Source organism: Hippocampus zosterae, chromosome 16 (genome assembly GCF_025434085.1).
Source record: "Hippocampus zosterae strain Florida chromosome 16, ASM2543408v3, whole genome shotgun sequence".
Lineage (NCBI taxonomy): Eukaryota > Metazoa > Chordata > Actinopteri > Syngnathiformes > Syngnathidae > Hippocampus > Hippocampus zosterae.
This window is the reverse complement of record NC_067466.1, coordinates 14,689,969-14,713,030: the sequence shown is the minus strand read 5'-3', so window position 1 is coordinate 14,713,030 and position 23,062 is coordinate 14,689,969. Positions and strand designations below refer to the sequence as shown.

General features: G+C 47.8%; 1 protein-coding gene and 1 long non-coding RNA gene across 7 annotated transcripts in view; one reads left to right on the top strand and one right to left on the bottom strand.

Moving 5' to 3' along the window:
- Nucleotides 1–1,032, bottom strand: part of LOC127588703 (uncharacterized) — a 2,381-nt gene extending 1,349 nt beyond the window's left edge. Inside the window, exon 1 of the long non-coding RNA XR_007959163.1 lies at nucleotides 821–1,032. This is a non-coding gene — a long non-coding RNA (uncharacterized LOC127588703). The remainder of the gene's footprint in view (nucleotides 1–820) is intronic.
- zmp:0000001168 (signal-induced proliferation-associated 1-like protein 2) lies at nucleotides 35–23,037 on the top strand. Of its 6 annotated transcripts, XM_052047516.1 has the most exons (20): nucleotides 35–181; nucleotides 365–461; nucleotides 1,543–1,667; nucleotides 1,887–1,988; nucleotides 2,599–2,776; nucleotides 10,708–12,150; nucleotides 12,358–12,482; nucleotides 12,559–12,747; nucleotides 13,038–13,212; nucleotides 13,427–13,530; nucleotides 14,064–14,221; nucleotides 14,551–15,157; nucleotides 15,287–15,561; nucleotides 15,668–16,036; nucleotides 16,477–16,603; nucleotides 16,722–16,851; nucleotides 17,810–17,908; nucleotides 19,096–19,156; nucleotides 19,350–19,428; nucleotides 20,524–23,037. In XM_052047516.1, the coding sequence occupies exons 6-20, from the start codon at nucleotides 11,049–11,051 to the stop codon at nucleotides 20,836–20,838; spliced, it is 3,915 nt and encodes a 1,304-aa protein (XP_051903476.1). In that variant the 5' UTR covers nucleotides 35–181; nucleotides 365–461; nucleotides 1,543–1,667; nucleotides 1,887–1,988; nucleotides 2,599–2,776; nucleotides 10,708–11,048; the 3' UTR covers nucleotides 20,839–23,037. The 6 variants fall into 6 exon arrangements, with proteins under 6 accessions (XP_051903476.1, XP_051903475.1, XP_051903478.1 ...); XM_052047515.1 differs by lacking the exon at nucleotides 1,887–1,988; XM_052047520.1 differs by lacking the exon at nucleotides 1,887–1,988 and having other exon boundaries at nucleotides 36–181; nucleotides 20,640–23,037.
- Nucleotides 23,038–23,062: the final 25 nt, after the last annotated feature.

Here is a 23,062-nt window from a genome sequence, read left to right as displayed (position 1 = left end):
GGTGGCAGTACTGGCACTGGAGTGTTGATTTCAGCGTCGTGTATTGGTTAATCGCTCGCAGGTGGCAGTATGGTACTTGGCATTGCGTGTTTGAATGTTGGCCAAAGTACTAACGATACAAAATGCGGTTTGCGTGACTTTTAAGTGGAACATTGGAGTCAAATTCAACACCAGCGAACAGGTAAAAGTCACCCGACTCATCACTTAGAATTATAGATTTTCGTCTAATTTGTATTTTGGTGTCATAATTTCCTCGAGTGAATTCGTGGTTAGCAAAGACCCTGTTGTCTGAAACCAAATTAACGTTTCGTTCGCAGTTCGACATTATCTTTATCCAATTAAATAACACCATATCGCTTTGAAGGTTTGAAGTGTTCCTTTAATAAGAATACCTCTGGAGAGCTGAGACTCGCGTCGTTTTTTTTTTTGGGCCTCGGCAGAAGCTTCTGATCATTTGAAGGGTGGGTACATTTTATCTCTCATTTCAGACATGTGATGATAGATTATATTCTGATTCTTTTGAGATCCGTCCAGGATTAGTATGTAATCAACCATTTTATTTTAAACTATTGGCTATTAATATCTCAGGATAAAACACTCATTTGAATTCTCATAATCTAATCAATCCAAGAACTGAATGGAAACACAAAGGCCCTCCTCAATTGTGATTGACACTACACTTCCGTGTTCAAATGTCAGATTTGGTAATAAAAGATGAGACCAAGATAATTCATATCAAACCTTTTCCCACCATAATTGTGACCTACAAACTGTCCAACTCACTCGGGTAAACTGAGATAAATGAGACAAGGATGCTCACCCGATTGTAAAGATGTTACTCTTCAGAATGAAGCGATCACATGCCAACATGTGACTGAGAAAGTTCAAATGTTCGAGTAGGCTGTGACTTTTCCTCACTGACAGTTATTTGGAAATTTTCATAATTGCCTTCACCTTTCCTCGGGTAAAGCTGGGGAAAACAGTCTTAAAATGACTCACTAATCTTGGGCTCATTTTTCAATGTCACAAACATCTGGCGTTTGAACAGGGGTGTGTAGACTTTGTGGATCCACTCTATGTGTCTTTAATGTAGTTTGTCGCTAAACCAACAATAGTAAAGATTATGATTAAATATTCCTTATTTGCGTGTTTGTTCCCTGTTGAGATCCAACCCACACTGCAGTATGAATGTTTCCGAACTTTTTGGCTCCTATCAACACATGCCTGTGTTTTCATTAAAAAAAAAAAAGTTTCTTATCTGTTCATGACACTCACGGCCCTACAACACAGCCTCCCACATACTCCCCTCCCAAACCCCAACCTCCTTTAACCCCCGCACGCTGTGCTTGACCATCGTTGCTGACCTTCCAACACACAACAGCCATATGGTCTGTCCAGGGTGGGACCGCGTTCAGTAATTAAAGGAGAGAAGGGGGTTGGTATTGGACACTGATTACACCCCCACCCCAATATAATCATGAAATGCTTAATTTTAAACTTGACAGGTGTTAGTTTTTACATTTTGATGTATTATTTTTTTAGGTAAGATGCCGCTACAAATTTGGATGCCAAGAAAAGATGTCGTCCGGACCCAGTGCTCTCATTGCCCTCAAGCGGGTTGATTGTTTGTAATGATGTCAGCCCCTTCGTTTGGGGAGTACACAGAGGTAGCTCCAAACAAACGGTCTCATTCTCACACACACACGCACACTATTTTCAACTCTGCCCCTTTTTCAAGCCTTTATCTAGTCTGTCCAGAAATGTCACAGAAAACGAGAATGGGCCCTTGTGCACGCAGATCAGCACCTTCATAACCACTGATGCTGATGATGATGACGCTATTTAATTATCATAATGTCTAAGAAACTTGAACTTTTTTTTTTAAGCTTGAATCCGCATCTTTATCTTGATCCTCGCATTGGTTCCTAAAAGCGAAAGACCTACTTCTCAAAGGGTGACGGCTTCTTCCCACCCCGACGATTATAAAGGTGAAATAATCCTGCTCGCAAATCCGCAAGCATGTATTCAAACAATTTCAGTGGAGCCTGTCAAGATTTAAGTGACGTGTTAATAACGTGTCGGAATGAATCGTTGCATAAATAAGCAGCTCTGCCGGCTGCGGGATGTGCCAACATTACATCACCGTGCCACCTCGGTGCGTGTGCACGCTATCACTTTAAAGTGACGCTTCCTTCATTTCAATATATGCACATCTCACAAATCGTGCATTTCCGTTTAAGAGCTGTTTTTTTTTAAATTTTGGAAAGGGGGTGGGGGTGGGGGGTCCAGCTGACCGCTGCTGTCTCTCTCTCTCTCTGTCAAGGAGACCAGAATGGGGGAGGAGACTGGGGCTAAGCTGTGTGTTTGTGCACGTGTATGTGTGTGCGTGTTGAGGGAGCGAGAGGGAGGAGGAGAAAGAGGGGGTTGGCTTTAGTGTGATGTGAATGGAATCGAATCAGCCCGAGAGGGAGGGAGGAGGACAGCACACATCAACCTGCCTCTTGACTTAGCGAACAGAAAAGAGGCAGACAAATTGGGAAGTGTGTGTTATTGTTTGCTGTGGTATTTTTTTTTCTTCTCTTCTTTATTTTGGGACAGAGGAAGAGAGCAGCAGACAGGAGGAACTAAGCAAAGTGGAGGAGGTGCAGGAGGTGAGCCAGCCCCAGCGTGGAGACAGATAGCAGAAAAATGCTGCCATGGGGAGAGAAGGGGAGGGAGTCGGCCGAGAGGAAGAGGATGAAACGCGACCGGGTGGAGCGGAGCTGAAATGTTGGAGGTAAGAGCCTTTTCTTTCTTTCTTTCGTCAACGTCCAGCCTTTGGCCGTGTCCTCTTTCTGACCGTGATGGGCGCGCGCGTTTGGAGGTGCGCACCGCACAAGTCGGCTGTGTGGAGGCATGCGCACAATCGAGTCACCAGACAATGTATGAGCCGAGAGGGGACGAAATAATGCCTCGTGTCATCACATCTTTTGTCCCTCCGTTTGTTGTTGTGTTGTCAGTATTAACTGTGAGGTGTTGGAGTGAGCTAAGATGCACCCCCCCACCCTCCACCTCCCTCCCCGCTTCAGCCTCCCTCCCCCCAGCACCCTACAACCACCTTGTGTGTCATCACTGCACAACATTGAAGGATTCAACCCAGTTTTGCCACCTTTGTCGCATTTCATCACTGCCCCCCCTCCCTACCCCCCATCTCTCCTTTCTCGCTATTGTGAGGCCCAATTGTCTTTAAAAAAAAAAGCAGCACGATGACACAGTCAAGGAGTCAGTGCAAAAAGCCTTGTGGTGGTGCGGCAGATAGAGGCGGGGGAACGTGCATGGACAAAAAGAGCAGTGGGATTTGGGTCCGAATCCTTATTTTGAAAGACAAATCCAAGTAGACCAATGAGCTGCCACCTTCGGCATACAAGCTTATTTTTTATTTTTTTTTTTGTGCTCATCAGAGGTGATGTGGCGATATCATCGCATGTGAGGTGCAAAGACAATGACGGTGAAATGAATCGGGGTGTTGTTTTCAAGGTGGCACGGAGAATGAGGAATGCTGGAGTCAGGTACACACCCCCACCCCCACCACACACACACACACACTAGCACCATGCTAAATTAAAGAGTGCAGGAGGATGGTGGTGTGTGTGTGTGTGTGAGAGAGAGAGAGATTTGGGACTTTTAGATAGATGCTGTAGGGAGGAAAGATGCAGGGATGGAGGAGCTAGCATGCAGTGATAGAGACACAACAGCAGCAGCAGCAGCAGCAGTCACTTACATAAGCCGGGCCACTCAAAGGACGGGGCATTTAATTTACATTGAGCGGCACTCTCTATGCCCCCCGCCCCACCTCCTCCCACCGCGCTCCATGCTATTCATTGTGGTGGACATGAACGTTTTAAGCCGCAAAATGCCGTTTTGACCCGTGATGATGGAAGGACTCGCCAAAGGTGAAAAAGACGAATGCAACGCTCGCTCTGGTCTCAAATTGATGCGGAAGTGGACCGTTGAAAATGTCGTCACTTCAATTTAAGATGGGATGAGTTATGTTGGGGGTTTTTAATTGATTGCAGTCTGCGTTCTTTCATGTTGGCTCAGAAAGTTGCATGGCTTATCCGAGGTCAACCCGGGGACTTCATTTCGGTGCTTAAACTCCCTAAAGGCATCCGTCGAGGGTTATTTAAAGTTGTGCCGACAATCATTAGCATCCGTTATTGTTTTGCAAATATCGCCGCGCTCCGCGATGAGCATAGGCGACGCCTCCTAGCTGCAAATATGCAGTAAAAGCGAGTCGCACTCGGGGGAAATAAACTTGAGCTCGAATGGTTCGTCCTATTATCACCGTGCCGACTCAAACGGCACGAATAGTTTGCGGTCATTAATCAGCAACGTTGCACTCGTCTGCGATAGAAAGGAACGCACGAGCAACTCGAGGTGCGGATTGTCTTTTAACACGCAGCTCGCGCGTGCTTCATTGTTTTTTTGCAGCCGTGTTAAATTAGCCCAATATTCGTAAACCGCTGTCAGTATAATGCAGTGCACTGCACTTCAAACTACAACCGCAATAGTAAACCTGCAAAGCAACCTTTTTAATATGCCGCGTTTTGCATGACCGGGTATTAAATTACTGCCAAATTGCGGCCTCAAGCATTCAAAATGGAAGAAACGTCCACTCCCTCCACAAACCTTGATATTTAACTTTCAAATGAACACAGGTGACACACGGAAGCCGTATGTTTACTCTGATGTAAATACCTCTTCGTATTTAAAAAAAAAAAAATGAAAAGATTCTGAGAGCCCGTTGTCTGTAGTTACAAAGTCCCTCTCGATATTGTCCCGCCCGCATACATACGTTAGGCCATTAGGCCGTGCAGTGGCAGTCCTTCTCATTGTTCAAGTTGCCATTACACGGGGAGGAGTGCACTCAAGGCCATTCAGAGCCATTGAAAGAGAGCACAGAACCACCTGCAAATAGCTGCAAATCTAAAGGGCACAAAACATCCTGCCCGGAGACCGGTGTAAAAATACTTTTTTTTTTTTTTTTTTGGGGTAAGAATAATAGATTGTCAGCCTTATGCGCAGGGGCCTCGTTTGGGCAGCCGCTTGGCTCTCTCCCATGCAAAGATGTCACTTAGAAAGCGGTGAAACCGCTGCGCCAAACAAACATGCGAGCGATCATTCGCAAAGGAGGGACTTCTTCACATTTTGTGCTGAAAGTCATTTCAAAACCACTCCTAAAAGTGATGACCGCGTGAGGGGGGGGTAGGGGGGGGGGCACGGTCACGTCGTCGTGGAATATTTTCATAGATGAGCCGATTTTGCGCAGCTCCATTGTTGGCGTGCCAGCTCATGCTATATGTAGGTCAGAAGCTGTACAGCTGCTGAATAATTTTAAGCCACTGGGAAGATTCTTAATTGTCTGCATTTGCACAGAAGATACAGTGCACCAAAGTCATCGTTTTAATAGCAGAGGCAAATCATTGGTTCGGAGTTTTCTACCAGACAGAATATTTGCGTCGGCATCCTGTCATAGACCTCACTTGATTTCTTCCCAACATTCACACTTCAGTTTCAAAGTGAATGTAGTTTAATTGCAATTTTAAAAAATGTTTTATAGACGTGTTTTTAATTTGAGTTCAAGAAAGGATAGTGTGTCCATCACCACACTATTGTCAACATTTCTTTGCCGAAAGCAGTGGGGAGGCGCTACCGCCCGTCAAAGTCAACAAAGAGTCACCGAGGCAAAGAATTCGGTTTCTTCAAATAATGACAGCCGTTTGAGCCCTCCGCTTTCATAATGGACAAGAAGTCCTGAATTTCCCCTTTGCGGGAGGAATAAAAAATACCTAGTCACGGCGAAAACAAAGCAGTTAGTCAGTCCCAACTCACATTGAGAGTAAACACATTGATTTCCTCACACAAACGAACACTCTAAGCCGTTGTCATTTTATGAGCGTAAACAAGGAGGAAGCAAAGTCGGCCAGCGTGTCTTCCTCCGGGAAGTGGATGGGGCAGAAGAACAGCGTTGAAGCCAGAGAGTGCTTTTCCTCTGCATGATGAGAAAAGGACTGTTTTCAAAATCAGCATAATAGATGAAGTCGAGGCTTCGTTTCTTTCCATCTTTTTTTGCCCGTCAGCCAAGCCCCATTCCACCGTAGCAGAGGGACAGCTGCTCTTCCTATCACCACGATGTACAGTGTACCACATCCATGGACACCATTTCATAGCGTCGCTACACTCGTACACATCACACCGTTTCACACTGAGACTCCGAATAACACACGCGCAGTTTGCCACAAAGTATATTTTCAGATACACAGGAAGTGGTAGCGCTTGTGCCAGCGCGCCATGTTGATGTCATGGCAAATACATATCAAACAATAGAGGTGCGTTCTTTTCACTGCAGCATGAAGGCCACGTTGGAAACAATAGCTTTGCTTCTACTCAGCAACGCTTTCAGCATGGGCTTTTTTTCCTTTGTTTTTAAAGAGGAACTTGGTTATTAATATCCACAGTACCATACAAAGAGTTTCTTTTACCTTGCTTCCTTCTCTGTGATAACTGATGCAAGAGGTTGGCTGGTCATGTAGCTGCTCTAATTCCCTAGATGGATAGCTAGCTTTAGCTTGATAGCTAGCTTGGTAGATATCCTTCTACCTAGCTAGCTAGCTAGATAGAAAGATAGATAGCTATCTAGCTAGCTAAATTGACGCAAAATGGTTGTAGACCACTGCTGTAGGTGATTTCTGCTTTGTCGAATAGAGATAAAATAAAACATCTGTCAGTTTGATACATCTCAGTTGTACGCCGTAGCTGCATTTTGCCACAGTTGTATCGTTTAAAGCATTTGTAAATTTAAAGGTGAAACTTATGACCTGACTTTTAGAGTCACAATCACAAAGCAGTGACAAGGCATACAATGCCATGCAAAATTGTTTGTGTTGTTTTAGAAAGGAGTCAATAACCCCGCACTCAACAGATGGCAGGCCTCCAACAAGGCTAAACTGTTAACAACAAGCTAACGCAAATGTGGAGCCTGATGTTTGTTCGTCAGCAGGTTACTTCCTGGTTTCTGGAGGATAATGGCGGCCAGGAGGTGCCATTTATGATTCTAGTGGCGTGTTTGCCTCAAGTGACCAAAATAAAATGCTGTATTTATCTTCACTTTTATCCAGATCCACTGCAATTTAATGATTCTTCCTTCACCCAATGAGACGCATATCTTAAAAAAAACAAACAAAAAACCCCACCAAATTATCCAAAATGAGAAGCACGCACTATACCAGGATTTGGGTTACCTTTGTAAAGTTTTGCGTTACTTTAAATTTTTCCACCTCCGGTGTGATGGGATTTCGGTGTTTATATGTCTGACCGTACTCTTACAAAGTGTTGATGCAAAACAGTAGACAGGAGACATACTCTCCAAGGCATGACAGAAAAAGAGAGAGTAGTGCAGGGCAATCGACTGAACAGCGTTTGGAAGGGGTCCAGTTCACTGTCCGCAGTGTGATTCCAATAGGGTGGGGCTTTGTGAAGGGAGGGAGGCGGACTGGATTTGACCACCAGACCATCACTTGAATACACTTTTACTTTACCCGAAAGCATCAAGCAGCACACCGGGCCAGTGTCAAAAGGTGAAGCAGCAATGCAGAGATGCAACTGGATCTCCGTGACCTTGTTGCAACCGATCAATAAAGCGCGTTGCTTTTAGATTTATTGCGATCAGTCCCTTTTTTCTTTTCAACTGACAAACTAATGTGGCAGCTTTTTACTACCATGGAATTTGGACTTTTGGGCAGCTTGACAAGAAGTACCCTCGGTTTGAGGACACTGACCCGATCAGTCTTGAAGCTGATCTTCACGGCTTTGCCTCGAGAGTAAACCGATTGGATCGCGATGGCCCCGCCGCTCAAGTCGTGCAAGTGTTCAGTCCAAATGGTGACAATGACACTCATCCTTTCTAGGTTCAAATGTCAGTCATCTCTTCCTGTTTCACAGGACGCATGTTTGCGGTGTGCACAATATGTCAAGCGACAACGACTTCCCCAAAATGGTTTCCACGTCTGCCCTTTTTCACAGGGTTTTTGATTTAGATTTTTTTTTTTTTTTTTGCCTTGCTCTGATCGACATGTGAGCCGAAGCGTTGAGGTGGTGTTTTTGCTTTTTGCATCTATTATTGAGATTCACGCACTGGGACTGTTCATCTTACAGCGCTCTACCAAATGCTATTATCATCCTGGATAGAATGTTCTCAAGTTGATGTTGTGCGTGGTGTTCATGATTGCAATGTGTCAATGGATTCGGGAAGATGGTTCCTTTTTGCCAGAGGGGTCCAAATTTATTAGTTTGGTTTTAGAGCGACGCCATTTGAAGACTGTTTCCACCGGCTTGCTCATTAGGATGAAAGCAGTAGTTGCTCAGTGGGTTACATAGTGGTGACCTTACAGTGAAAAAAAAAAGTGTGATGCTTTTGTTTTGGATGGCGTTAGCGTGTGCAGATGTTCCTAATGAAGCAGCAAAATCAAGAAGTTGTGAGAGTGCACTTCCTCCTCTGGTTAATTTGAAATGCATCGAGTGGACTTGATCTTGATCTGGCTGTAGACTTGCGGCTCAGATGACGTGAGATGGGGGGGTCGCGATCCGTTCCCGTCATCCGCCGCACTCGCTGCAGAGGAGGTAAAGCCACTGCGCTGCTATTTGACTTCATCATGACCGCACACTGGAAAGTGACGTTCGCTAATGACCGCATCGGCTGCAGCAATTTCTTCCCAGGCGGTAAACCGGAAAGTGAAGTCGCCAATTATTAGTGTAATAAAAATATGGGCATACGACAATAACATCCGTGGTAATTGTAGCTGTCGCCACATTGCATACATCGTTCGAAGACGCAGACGGGAGAAGGCGCCACTTGTAGCTTGTTGGCCTTGAGAGCCTTTCAAAATGCATTTACTGTTTATTCCCATAATGTCTTGAAGTTATTTTTTTATTGCCACTCAGCCGTTGCTGCTATCATTCATTGATCCGTTTATATTCGGGCATGCTTAAAGCCAGACTCGCGCAGCACTGCTCACTGGCACGTATCTCGGGGAAACATTACGCTGCTAATGATCTTCAGGGATTTTTTTTTTTTTTGCAGGGTAAGATTGCTGTTTGATAATAAGAATAATTTTAACGCATCCAGTGTACGTTCTGGAAGGAAACAAAACAAATCAAACAAAAAAAGCTCAAGATTTTGCTCCAAGCATATCCTGCCGCCCCCCCCCCCCCCCCCCAAAGCATCGATGTGAAATTCAATATGGAAGTTTCATCTATTTTGGTCATTTGAATAGACAGAGGGCTCATTTCAACCAGGGAGGGCGAGGTGGCGTCATCACCGAGGCCTCTCGGACAGCATACCACATTTAGACTTGGCATGGGACACGTTGTCATGGAAACAAGGGCTGATTTATGGGATGAGTTGTGGGGTCTTAAGAAACGTGGGCATATGTTCTGTATCAAAGGCACTTTCAAGGTAGCTTTGTGGTGGTGGTGGAGAGCCAGCCGCTGTGCTTCGGCTTGTTGGAACGACACGAAAAACCTGACGGTTTTTGGACCGACTTTTGATTGGAACTGTGTTCTACACGCACTTGAGCTCAAATAGATTTAGCACCACTGACCTCACTCGTTGGTTTCGATGTTCTGGACTCCCAAGAGACAGACACCCGCATTTTTTGCTTGTCCCGCCGCACCAAAATCTTGTATTTGGCCCATCGTTATTTCTGTGTCAGCCATGCTCTGCCAGAACTTAAAACCTAATCAAAGGCCTTCTCGTCCATCATCCTTCCATTTTCACTTGCTTTTGTCATGATTAGGGTGTGCCAAAGCCTATCGCAGCTGCCCATGCCCACACGAAAAAGCAAGTATCCCACACCCGCATTACTAATCACGGAAGAGTCCCAGAACACAAAGCTGCGGGTCCCCGAAACACTGAGTCAGACGATGTGAATCAACAGTCCACATGGACCGGACACACAATGTGCAGTCAGCAGGCACCCATGGGAACACCTCGGCAGTCGCGGCGCATTAGCGTAGCTCGTCGCACGACTGAAACTGCCGATTGTGACACCTTAGCCAACTTCTGTATTTTGTTGTTTTGTAAATGCGTCTTTGCAAAATCGAAAGCTTCCGTTATATCTCTTTTAACCAGGCCAGTATGTGTGTGTGTGTGTGTGTGTGTGTGTGTATACACTGCTGCACCTGCTCTTCAAGATGCAAGCGCGAGAGCCTGCATAGCATGTGAATAAGCCTCAACAGGAAGAAGCCTCGCGTTACGATGAGCGCCGACAGCTTTCAGCTTTTGCTGATTGACGTCAATGTGGTCCAACGCAGACGGACGCGGGAGAAAACAGAGGACCAAAAATAGGTTTCATGTAATCAGTCTTAAAACAAAAACAAAAAAAAAAACAATTTCAGTTGTTATCTGAGGACTTCAAAAGAGATCGCATTTACCGCGGCTGAAATATTATGTCTGTAGATGCATCGTAGTGCAGTAGCATGAATCTGACCTGCGCATCTTGTGTGGGATCAAATGTGAAAGACGGTGTTCTTCTATTGTATGTTGCCAGGCTTCCAGTGAATCAAAATATATTTTGCGTTTCCTTAAAAACGACTACGTTGCTGTGACCTTCATCTTGTCTCATCCGAGGTAAAAAAAAAATATATTCAAGCGGTCTTCCTTCTTTGTAGGCGCTGAAGAATCAGTGGATGCCATGTCGGGGGTGCGGACAGGGCCTTGTCTAAGAGGAAGAAGACTCAGGCCACAGTGATGGTCCACCTCGGTCTGCAGGAAGCAACTCCCGGATCGCTCCCAAAACTCGCTGAGCCTTTGCCGCATTCTCAGCGCCCCGGGCCTCATCGTTCATTGACGCGCCAGAGCTACCGTGTGTGCGCACTTGAGGCCATTTCAAGTGTTTTGAAGCAGGACTTGAGGCGTCGCTTTGGCTGAGTGGAGCTTCGTCTTCCAAGCGTCGCATCTGCATCATCCTGGGGGATTACATCATTGGATCGGAGGTCTTCGCCCTGACAGCATGCAGTCCGACGACCTATTCGTTCGCAAGTTTCGGCGGCAGAACGTGCGGCCGCCCGTCGCCGCCGTCAACTTTGATCCCAAACGGGAGGCGGGCGTGGTGGAGTGGCCACCCAGGAGGGATGGAGACGGGTCCGACGGAGACAACCTGACCCCGAGCCGGGCGGGCCTGACTCTGCGCGCGGCGGGCCGGGGCCACATCATGCAGAGGAGCAACAGCGACGTGACTTTGGGAGACTTGGACTCTGGCGGGAAGGCCGGAGGGAAAGCTACGCGGGCGGTCGGGGAGAAGGCGGGTGTGGGGGTGCAGGGGGACTCTGGGGTGCTGCTCCACAGAGAATATGGAAGTCTCTCCTCCCTGGAGAGACAGACTCAAATCCAGGATGCGAACCGAGGGCCCCTTAGCCCAAACGCGCTCCGCTTCAAAGACCCCTTCCTGCTCTTAGGACTCCAAGGCAACCTACCGGAACCCGACGGCTTCTTCAGAAACTTGTCTTCTGCCGCGGGGGACTCCCCAAAGCCTGCAAAGCCCCCCAAGCCCGAAGGTCTCAGTAAGAAATCCAAACCCGCGCCCCCTCAAATCCCTCAACCCGGTCCTCATGATAACATCGGGGGCGGCGCTTGGGTGAGGAACTTTGCCCATTATGACGTTCAGAGCATCCTGTTTGACCTCACCGAGGTGGCCAGCAACCGCGACAGCATCGGACGCAAAAAGAATATCACCTCCGGGGCCTCCGCCGCCTCCCAGATGCGGCCCCTCGCCCACGGCGCGCCCTCCTCGCCCGCCCCGGGCGGCGCGGGCAACGGCGGCGCGGACGACCCCGAGCAGTCGCTGCTGCTGGATGAGGGCGACGGCAACGACAACGAGCTCCTGCTCAGCTGCCCCCACTTCCGAAACGAGACGGGCGGAGAGGAGCAGGTGGGCCTGGGACGATCGCAGGCCAGGCGGGGGCTGTGGCTGAGCCCGCGAACCCCCAACGATGCGGCCTCGGTCCTGGAGGAGCCCAGAGAAAGTCACGTCCAGCAGCAGGGCAAAAGCAACTATTTTATAGAACACGCGGATCTGGGGGCGCATTATTATCGCAAATATTTCTACATGAAAGGTAAGAAGTAGCGGGAAGATGTTCGATACATCAACACTTTGCGGTCACTTATTGGCACCCTCGAACAACGAGAAGTTCTTCTCTCCGGCTATAACCCACAAGAATGGAGATTTGACGAATCGATCGCGCGTTTCTTTTTAGATTGCGCGGGTGTACCTAATGATGTGGCCAGTCAGTGCTCACGCGTGCGCCCGTTGTTCTTTCCAGACCATCAGAATTTCTTTGGCATGGACGATCGCCTCGGGCCGGTGGCCATCAGTTTCCGCAGGGAGGAAAAGGAAGGCACCAGCGGCGCTCAGTACAATTACCGAATCATCTTTCGCACCACGGAGGTAAACGTCAAACTCGCTTGCACGAGAACTTGGCGGGACCTTTTTTTGTCTTCGATTGAACTCTCTCTCTCCTCAGATGAAGACTCTGCGAGGGTCCATCTTGGAAGAGTCCGTTCCCTCGGCCGCCCGCCACACCACCCCTCGAGGTTTGTCTCCCAAGCGGCTGCTGGAGTTCATCATGCCCGAACTCAACCTGCACTGCCTCCGCTTGGCTTCAAACTCCCCCAAGGTCCGCGATACCTTGCTGAAGTTGGACGAACAGGGGGTAAGATTCCCACGACACAAAACTATTTAGAATTGTTGGCTTCTTTTTTTTTTCTAACCTCAATTTATTCATTGATGATGGGTAAGTAATCTACTAAAAGTTGAGAAATTTACACCCCAAATTGTTTGTCTGGAGAAATAGTCGCAAGTCCAATCGTCACTCGAATTTTTCCGTGTCGGCGCCAAATCACACTTTTCTCAACTATTCCGTCACAGTCCGGCAAAATTTACAATGGCTGGATGTGAGGCAAATTCCAGTGACTTTCTCTCTTTTCGTGTCTCGTACGCTAGCTGAATTTCCAGCGCAAGGTCGGCGTCATGTACTGCCGAGCCGGCCAGAGTTCCGAGGAGGACATGTACAACAACGAGAGCTCCGGCCCGGCGTTTGAGGAGTTTTTGGATCTGCTGGGCGATCGCGTGCGACTGAAGGGCTGGGAGAAATACCGAGCTCAGCTGGACAACAAGAGTGAGCGAAAAACACTCGCCCACACTCCGATATCTAGAGCTCACCTTTTTTATTTTTTACAAAGCCGCTATCAGGAGGGCATCGGCGTAATCTTTTGACGACTTAACTCCTCATTTGACTCCTGGCTGCAAAGTAGCTCCGCTGGTTATCTGTACCTGAACTATGGCTTCTTTGCGTGACATTCTTTTCTGTTTTTTTTTTTTTTTTTGCACAGCCGACTCCACGGGGACGCATTCCCTCTACACCCGCTACCAGGACTATGAGATTATGTTCCATGTGTCCACCATGCTGCCCTACACAGCCAACAATACTCAACAGGTACAGTTAAATGAGCGCAAAGAGTCTCATGACACGGATCACGTTCTGTAAGAAAGAAGCCTCAAATAAATCGCCTTTTCATTCGCACGACTGGAACGGATTGAGACTCGCCTCGCTGCTCGGAATTTGTCAGATCTGTGCGCAATGTGGCGATTAAGACATTAATGCACAAAATGGACATGCACGTGGGCGTTTGCAGGCCGGATTGTTTAAATGCAGAGAGTGGGCTTCAACTTTCATTTTTGTCAGTTTCTTGATTATTTTGCTGAAGATATTATTTGGGTTTGTCGTCAAAAAGATGAATATGAGAGTGGATCTTTTTTTTTTTTTTTGGTCTGCAGCAATGTCCAATCTTAGGAGTTGAGTGTTTTCTAAATTGAACGATTGATTTTGAAGTGGCGAGTTGAAAAGTCGCAGCATTTCCTGAAAAAGTCAAAGTGATTGCATTTGGATTATTTGTTGGCTTTGTGTACGTGTGTCGTGTTTGTCCATCCATCCCCATTTCTCTCTCTCTCTCTCTCTTTTTTTTTAAGCTGCTGAGGAAACGCCACATCGGCAACGACATTGTCACCATCGTGTTCCAGGAGCCCGGCGCGTTGCCCTTCACGCCAAAGTCCATCCGCTCCCACTTCCAACACGTCTTCATCATTGTACAGGTTCACGAGCCCTGCACAGACAACACCTATTACAGGTCTGACGAGACGCCTTGTATTTGCACTCTATGATCGCCGTTAGCAAGTAGACGTTAATCGCTCACCCGTTGCGCAACATCATGAGATCCAACGGTGCACTGGCTCGGTCAAATACCGTCTGTAATATTTTGCCATTGTCAATAAAGCTAGAGAAAAAAAGCTATATATGAATGTATCTACGTGTCAAAGGAAAATTGAGCATTAGCAGCATGTTGAGCACCACCATATCAAGCCCCGCCCCCAAATATTTGTAATGTTTGCACACAGACCTCTCCGACAAATACTAAAGGCTCTCTCTCTTCACTCTCTTTTTCTTCTTCCCTCTCAGGGTGGCTGTGACGCGCTCGAAAGACATGCCATTATTTGGCCCGCTCTTCCCTAAGGGCGCCCTGTTCCCTCGCTCGCCGGCATTCAGAGACTTCCTCCTGGCCAAGGCGGTCAACGCCGAGAACGCCGCCGAGAAGTCTGAAAAATTCCGCTCCATGGCCACCCGCACGCGACAGGAATACCTGAAGGACTTGGCTGAAAACTACGTGACCACCACGCCCATCGACTCCTCCACCAAGTTCCCGCTGCTCTCCCTGGGAGGCAAGCGCAAAGACAAGCTGAAGGGCGCCAAGGGGGCGGAGCTGCACAGCGCCGGGGCGCTGGTGTGGGCCGTGACGGCGGACGGCGGGGAGGACGGCGAGGCGGGAGAGCGCAAGCTGCCCTGTCTGCTGGGCGTCTCCGCCGAGTCGGTGGTGCTCATCGAGAGGTGCACGCGCAGGGTGGTGTTTAACTGCTCCTGCAGGGACGTCATCGGCTGGAAGGCGGTGGCCGAAAGCAAAGAAGGCGGGCCCCACTTGGACATCTTCTACGAGCGCGGCGAGTCGGTGTCCATTAGCGTGATGGAGAGCCAGGCGGAGGATTTGAGAGAGGTGCTGCAGAGGCTGGAGGTGGGTGATCATCACGTTCGTATTTCTGCGGCGCTTTTTATCGGACGCCGAACCATTTGTGGTTACTCAAGTTTTACGGCATCAATAGGATGGCGCAATATTGATCCGTGAAACTTCTCTCAACCGCAGTTAGTCACTCGGGGTTGCGAGGCCCTGGAGGTCACGCCGCTACGTGACGGCGTGGGCCAGCCCGGCTTTCTGATGAACGAGGAGGGCTTCGTGACGGATCTGCAGCGCTTCTGCTACGCCGAGAGCGGCGGCCTACAGCTGTGGGCTCGCGTGGTGCGCCTGTGCGGCCACTCCCTGGTCCACCTCAGCGCGGACGAGAGGACCAGGCTGCTGCGCACGGCGCACAAAATCCACATCACCGTCATCCCGCCGGATGAGAACGGGAAACCCCGCAGGTGGGAGAAGCTGCAGAGTGAATGCGGGTGGTGGTGGTGGTGGGGGGGGGGGGGGGTGTTGTAAATATCAACTTTGCAAATGATTTGAGTTCTCCGTGTTCTGTAGGAGCTTCTCTGAGCTGTACCAGAAAGCCATCAAGGATGCGGAGTGTAAGCCCGGCGAGGACCAGTCCAGCGAGGCCTGGGTGCTCGACGAGCGAGAAGAAGACGACGAAGAAGCGGACAAGCGGCCGAAGGGGGACGGCATCACCGAGGCGGACGCGGCCGAGGTCCAGGTGGAAGGCGACGGGGCGGAAGAGCATCAAGGGCCAAGCGAGAGAGGTGTCGCCGACTCGCTACTGCTGCCACCGAGCCTACCCTTGTTACGGGCCACTTCCCTGCAGGACCAAACGTCCAACCGGGACCAGGAGGGCTCGCAGCTCACCCGCAGCTTCTCTTTAGAGAGGCATTCATCCTACAGCGACACGTGTGAGGGGTGAGTCTTTGAAATCATCACTCAAGAGAATTGCTTCGGGTTGCAAACATGACTCGCTGTCGGTTGTCGACGGGCAAATCAACATTGCTTGATACAGATTGGCTTGATGCTGGTTGGTCTTATGGAAACGACGACGCCAAACTATCAGAAACATGCACTTGTACGCTTGCAAATGATTTTCAAAGTCCCGCACGACAAAATAAATGCATTGCGATCTGTATATTTTTTTTTTTTTTTTTTTTTTAAGAGTGCGATAGGGAAAAAGCAGCAGTCAGACAAGACCAGCTCCCAGAACGCAATCCTGGCGATTATGTGTTGGAGTGCTTCAAATTCTGATGACCTCTGACGTCTGCGGTGGACACGAATGTCACCAAGCTTTAACAGCCGGATTTGTTTTTGTGCTTGCCCCCCCCCCATGCCACACCGATCTCGCTTAACAGACACATTTACGACAATGTGGCCTTGAAAGAGGACCGCCACATCTATAAGAATGTCGGCGAGCTGAGAGATGCCACGCCTGATCTGATACTGGCGGTCAAGCCCAAATTTGCCCCGGAGGACCAACAGGTGACCAACGAGTGAGACAGAAGGACGCATGACCGATTTCTGCTCCGTCCTGTCCCGTCCCTTTGCCTTTATCTCTTGCTTTTGTCTTTATTTTATTGTATTTTTCTTGGATCAACAGTTCATTGCGGCCTTGGGTGACGACAAAGCTTCAGCGAGCGAATCGTCTCTCTCCTCCTCCAGGTTGTCATGCGTGGACCGAGCCGAGAGGAACTCGCGAGCCTTAAGTCTTCACAACTCCATCACCAAGAGTAAGACTTGAAAAGCTGACAAATGGAATGCACACACGCGCACACAACATTAGCTACACGATTATATTTTTTTATTATGATGATTTTTTTTTTTAATGTCCCCGAGCATGGGCTCAAACAAAGCCGCTCCCAAATGAAACAATTACAAGCCATCTCTTCTCGATTTGTGCCTCCCATGCCCCCCCTCCATATCCTTTCTGTGTTAAACTGCTCTTTTCATCATCATCCCGCTGCTCCCCACTGCATCGCCTTTTGTCCTTCCTCCTACCCTTCCGTCCATCCTGCCCCCTTTTTCCGCTAATCTAATATCGGCCCTCGCTCTGCTGCCACCCCCTGCCAGGGCTGGGATAAAAAGGAGGACAGATGGGTGGTGGGAGGGGTGGAGTTTTAGTTCAAGACACACTCCTAATGCCATCTGCCGTGCCTCCGCTGAGACTATCAACCTCACCATTTAACAGCCATGAGTGGACACCCAGTCGGCAGATTTATGATCATATGTGTGGGGGCCATCAATAAAACTGTGGATTTGTTTTTCTTTTTTTTCATTATTATTATTATTTTTTTGCCTTTTGTAGAATCACAAGTGTGCCAGTTGTGGCAAATGATTTTGTTTTGACAGCTATACTGTATATAATAATTCTCAGTAGTGTACTTTATGATTAAAATCTTCATTTCGCATTCACACTAATGTAAAAAAAAATTAAAATGCCCTACATTCAGTCTAGACTGCGCTAAAACATCTGCAGAAGCATCGAGCAGTTCAGCTAAAACAGCAGCGCCACCTGGTGGCCCTTCCTCCCCTGCGCCCCCCGCACCCCCAAAAAAACCCCTACTTTTTTTTATTTCAAAATGTGAGCGTCTCTAAAAAGTGCTGTCGCAGTGTCCTCCTGGCCCAGATGCATTTTATTAAGACGCGTTTCACGCTGCGGCTCTACTGATCTTAAATCCTTGCTCTCAGTTCTCTCGGAGACAACGGATTCGACCGAAGAAGAGTGGCAGTCCATCGCTGACCTGGCCACGGCCTGCCGCAGCATCCTGGAGGCTCTGTCACGCGAGGGTGAGCAACCGTTTCACCGTGCAATGATGGGAATGTCAAATAATCGGCAGGAGGCGAACTAATGACATCACCATGATCACTGATCGTGAGGAGGAAAAAAATGAAGGAAAGGCCAAATGCGTTCAGGCATTCACACACATATTCACCAGCCAGAACATTAGGTACACCTATAAATATGTATACACCAAAATAATTCTGTTCAATCACATTTATAACTTTGCTTTGTTGCCCTCTGATTAAATGCTAACATGCAGTCAGTTTATCATGAACGATCGCTTCTTCCCCCAAAGTGAACTGCGCCGGTGCGTTGCGCTGCTTTGATTCAAAGTCAATGGCAGCCATCTTCGGACACCAATGATAAAAAGGAAGAGCAGTTGACAAAATGCGCAGACCACACGAAGGTTAACAAATCGCGCCGGTGCTCGATTCATTTCTTGTGTACATTGCCATTCATTGTAGGCGGAATGTTAATAGTCCCCGTAATTTTGCAGACGCTGTGCCTGGTGTTCTTTGTAGAGGTTCTCTCAGTCACCACCCTTCTGCCCACAGTCGAAAAACATCCCTGTTGTCAAATTCAAGATTCTAAATTCTTTGTGGGGGCGGCCCGGTAGTCCAGTGGTTAGCACGTCGGCTTCACAGTGCAGAGGTACCGGGTTCGATTCCAGCTCCGGCCTCCCTGTGTGGAGTTTGCATGTTCTCCCCGGGCCTGCGTGGGTTTTCTCCGGGTGCTCCGGTTTCCTCCCACATTCCAAAAACATGCGTGGCAGGCTGATTGGACGCTCTAAATTGTCCCTAAAGCGCTATATAAATCAGCATGTATTGTATTGTATTGTATTGTAGGTGTGAGTGTGAGTGCGAATGGTTGTTCGTCTCTGTGTGCCCTGCGATTGGCTGGCAACCGATTCAGGGTGTCCCCCCCCTACTGCCCGAAGACAGCTGGGATAGGCTCCAGCACCCCCCGCGACCCTTGTGAGGATCAAGCGGCTCGGAAGATGAATAAATTCTTTGTGAATTGCCGCCCTCCGATTTACTGGTGACCGGTCCGGGTTCTGCCCCACTTCTCACCCCTCGTCCGCTGGCTTAGGCTCCGGGCTCGCATGTGACCCCTCTTGAGAAGAAACGCTGTAAAAACTAAATGATGGACCCCGCATTGGGTTTGATGCAATCAAACATGTCTCTTGTCACAGATCGGAAAGCTGGAGACCCATCGGGAGGTGAGACGGATGGCAAGATGAACACAAGGGAGAGGTGGGTCCAAAAAAAAAAAAAACATGCTAGCGCAAACCAATGCGGCGTCACACACGGGCAATCAAATATGCACACTGGCATTTTTCCTTTTTTTTTCCCACAAATATATTCGGGAGACCGGTGCACTGTACTGATGCCGAGTCATTCATAACGTCACTCGTTTGTAACGTGTCGCCGCTTGTATGTGCCGCAGTGACTCTCCAGGCCACCTGGAGGAGAAAGTGTCACAGCTGGAGGCCACGCTGAAGAAGCTGCAGGATGACCTGCAAAAGGTGCTCTGATTTTCGTGTTGGCTGTTAGTGTTTCCACTGAATTGCACAAGGAGGGTCAGCGGGCGGGGACAAACGTTTTGAAGTTGTCGGGTTTCGAGGCGGGTGTTTTTTGTGTCTTGTTTACACGGTCAAGGCCTCACAAGGCAATGCAACAAACAACCTTTGCTGTCGAGACGAAGCCGACTCGGCGCAGAGGTTAAATACAAACACTGTTGTCTTTTTTTTGTTTGTTTGTTTGTTTTTCTTTTGCACTAGTACTGTAAAATGTGCTTTTACGCTCGGTTGAGACCTATTCCATGTTGTGTTCATGTCGAAAATGGTGTGAAAAATTGTTACGTGTTGGGCCAGAATATTTACGATGGACTTTTTTCTTTTTTTTTTTCGTTCAGCAAACTGCTGCTTGACAAAAATACTTTGAACACAGAGTTGCCTTGCATTGAGAATTGTCAATGACTGTACAGAATTCGTGTCTACTCTTTGTGTGTGCGTGTGTGTACAAAACTTTTATTCCTCCCTATAATTTATATGGAAAGTTATTTATAAAATTTCTTGACTGGGACAGCAACTGTGACTCTTTTCAATTTTGACGAATTTTATGGGTGACTTTCACATTGATTGAAGCAATTTTGATGGAAGCATTGACAGCAAATGAAGGTGGTTTGAACAGTGCGTTAATATTTAGCCCAGCACACTCTTGAGACGAGCAGGAACAAATTTAAATTTAATTTAAAAAGCAACTTTTAAAATTGGGCAAGGTTGGTGTATGTGTACATTTTAATTCATAAAACCCTGCCTGTGGATGGTATGATCAACAACGCCTTGTCAACCATGTTGCCTGCATAGCCAAGGCTGATCCAACGACCTCGGTTGTGAGGCTACGTGCGCGCCTGTGCATCACTTTGGCCACCTCACTGAAAAATTTCTCACTCTGCCGCTGATTAAAAGTGTTTAATTTGTCCAAATGAATATTCCCCTACAGAAGTTTTTGTCAAGGTTGACTGGAAATGTTCCACGTGTTTGCAACCCAATTGAAACTAAGTAGCAGTGAAGATGGCAACACTGGCTGTTTTTTTTTTTTTTGCCTCTGTGTTTCAGCACCATTTCGGGTTGTCGAGCGATGTCATTCCACCTCCCCTCCCTTTCCGTTCCTGCCACACGCAGCGATCTGAGAGACGGCCTCTTGTTTTTGTTTGTGTGCCCGTGTCTTCCAGGAGAAGGAGGACAAGGCAATGCTGCAGGCCGAGGTGCAGAGCCTGCGGCAGAACAACCAGCGGCTGCAGGAAGAGTCGCAGAGCACGGTGGCGCGCCTCATCAAAGTCACCGAGCTTCTGTGCAACGTCAACAAACCCTGTTAGCCCGCCGCCTCCGCCGCCTCTTAACTGCTCCTCCGGCACGACAACAATCAGCTGAACGATGTCATGTGGGCGCTCGGCCTCCGAACATGGCATGCACATCCTCCATAAACTACTAGAACCCCCCCCCCCCCACTCCCTGGTGGTGAAGGTGGATGCAAATAGACTCCTAAAAGTAATGACATTCCCTGACAAGTGTGTACTTCTGGCTGCTGTTAAGTGTGCTCTGCCTGAGTGATCTCACTGCGCGTGTGTGTGTTTGTGTGTGTGCGTGTGTGTCGCATGTGTGCGCATCTTCTACTGTACTTTACTCCAAATACTTGACAAGCTGGGTTGATCAGCACTTCCATTTTAAGTCAGGACGACTGAGAGCGGCATGTTGATGTGAAAATTGACCAAAAGTGTACACATTCAGCTTAGAGAATCGTGTGTGCGTATGTGTTTGTGTGTGTGTGCACCACTTAAATGTGAAGAGTTGTGTTACATTCTAGGAAGGTCTTAAAAGACGGCGTTTTAAAAAAATGACAAGGAAAAGGTTGCATCACGCCAATCTCTTTCTTCTTAGTCGTACTGTACTCACGTTTTAGGAAGGGATGGTCCTAATAATCCCTCGATGAATGCACACGAGGGGGAAAAACAAGATGTGTTGACGGTGTACGCGCACTGGAAAAAAAACGGGGTTCCCTTGAAGACTCACAATGGCAGGAAAGAAGCGTTTCCTTCCATGACTTGTTTTCCTCTAACCTCGCTCTAATGTTGTAGCGGCCACGCTGTGGAGGTTCTCCTCCTACTGGCCTTCGCCAAGCCAAACGGCAGCTTGTATAGCTTTTAGGTGTCATGGAAACACCATTTCACACAACAATAGTCCGAATATTGCATCGAACATACCGGCTGGCTGGCTTATGAGTGGTAGCGGTGAGAGGAAATCTTCCCAACCTGATTTCTGTTTTGTTTTCTGGAATCTTCCTTGCACTTTTTTTAAAAAAAAAGTCAAATCAGCACCGGACAGAGGCACACATTGGATTTGAGTTATCCTGCCAGTGCTCTTCCCTCTACTTTACCTCACTTTTTGTATGTGTGTGTGTGTGTGTGTGCACACCGCTATCGAGGTGTGTGTTTCAAAAGAGACTGATTGCTGCTCCTCAGTGCCAACTAACGCCCAGGCAGCTCTTCGAGCGTTCCACCAGGAATCAAGATCCTTCCATCCGTTGCTTTTTTTTCCTTTTTTTCTCCAAAACACCCACTCAGACTCTCAATGCTCTTAGTGTACAAATTTTCTCTTGTAATGTTATTTTAGAGTCACTGTGAATACCCGGTACCAGCATATAAAGATACAGTATATACAGATGAAATTATGAATCTAATGTTTATTATTATCCGTATGCGAGGATGCTTTGTTCCAGCTCCTGTTAAACAGATGACGTCATCTCGTGGTCACGCCGAAGCCGCCAGACTGAACTATCGGTGTGAGAAGACCTGTTTTGAACTGTGTCTCGTCGTTGTTGTTGTTTCGATTGTTAAGAGGTCGCTGAAGCATGAGAATGTGCCAAGCAACGTCCAAACTTCCCCCTCTTGTTTGTGGATGTGTGCGCGCGTGCGTCGACGTGTAATTTATTAATCATGTAAACGTGTGGATTTTATTGTAGCTGTTGAAACTCGAGGGGAGCTGATTGGAGGGGGTGGAAAAAAATGGGAACAAGTAGAAGAAGGCAAGGCGAGCTTGGTTTGAAAGGTGACCGTGGGAGCCAGCGATGGTGAAAAAAATCATATCTGTAAAGCTTCGCGTTGTAGCTTTCAAGAGGTCTTTTTTTTCAACACCATCGGGTACGCCTTAACGAGCGAGATCCTGACAGGACGGTCAAAGTGTGAGTTCGCTGACTTTGTGCCTAACTGCAAATGTAATGTATGTTGAGCCAGCTGACTTTTCTCATTTCGCACCGACTCGCCCTTTCAGTTGCAGGCGATTTAACATCGGATCTTTCATCTGCTGTGTGAGCAAAATTGATTTCGGATGATGATGATGTGTTGTTGTTGTTGTTGGGCTGAACAGTGAAGCAATCGGGTAAATATACGATTTGGAAAATTGAACTAAAGTGGAAAAAGGGGTGCTTCACGTGACTTGATGATGCGTTGCAATCAAGTTGAAACAGACATGAATGTCTTGAATGTCCTAAAGTTTCTCAATACTCATTTACGGGCATTGCGTTTGAAAATAAATCATATCTGAAAGCCCATTCAATTTGAAGGACACAAACAATGTGATGTTTCCTTTTGAACGAAAG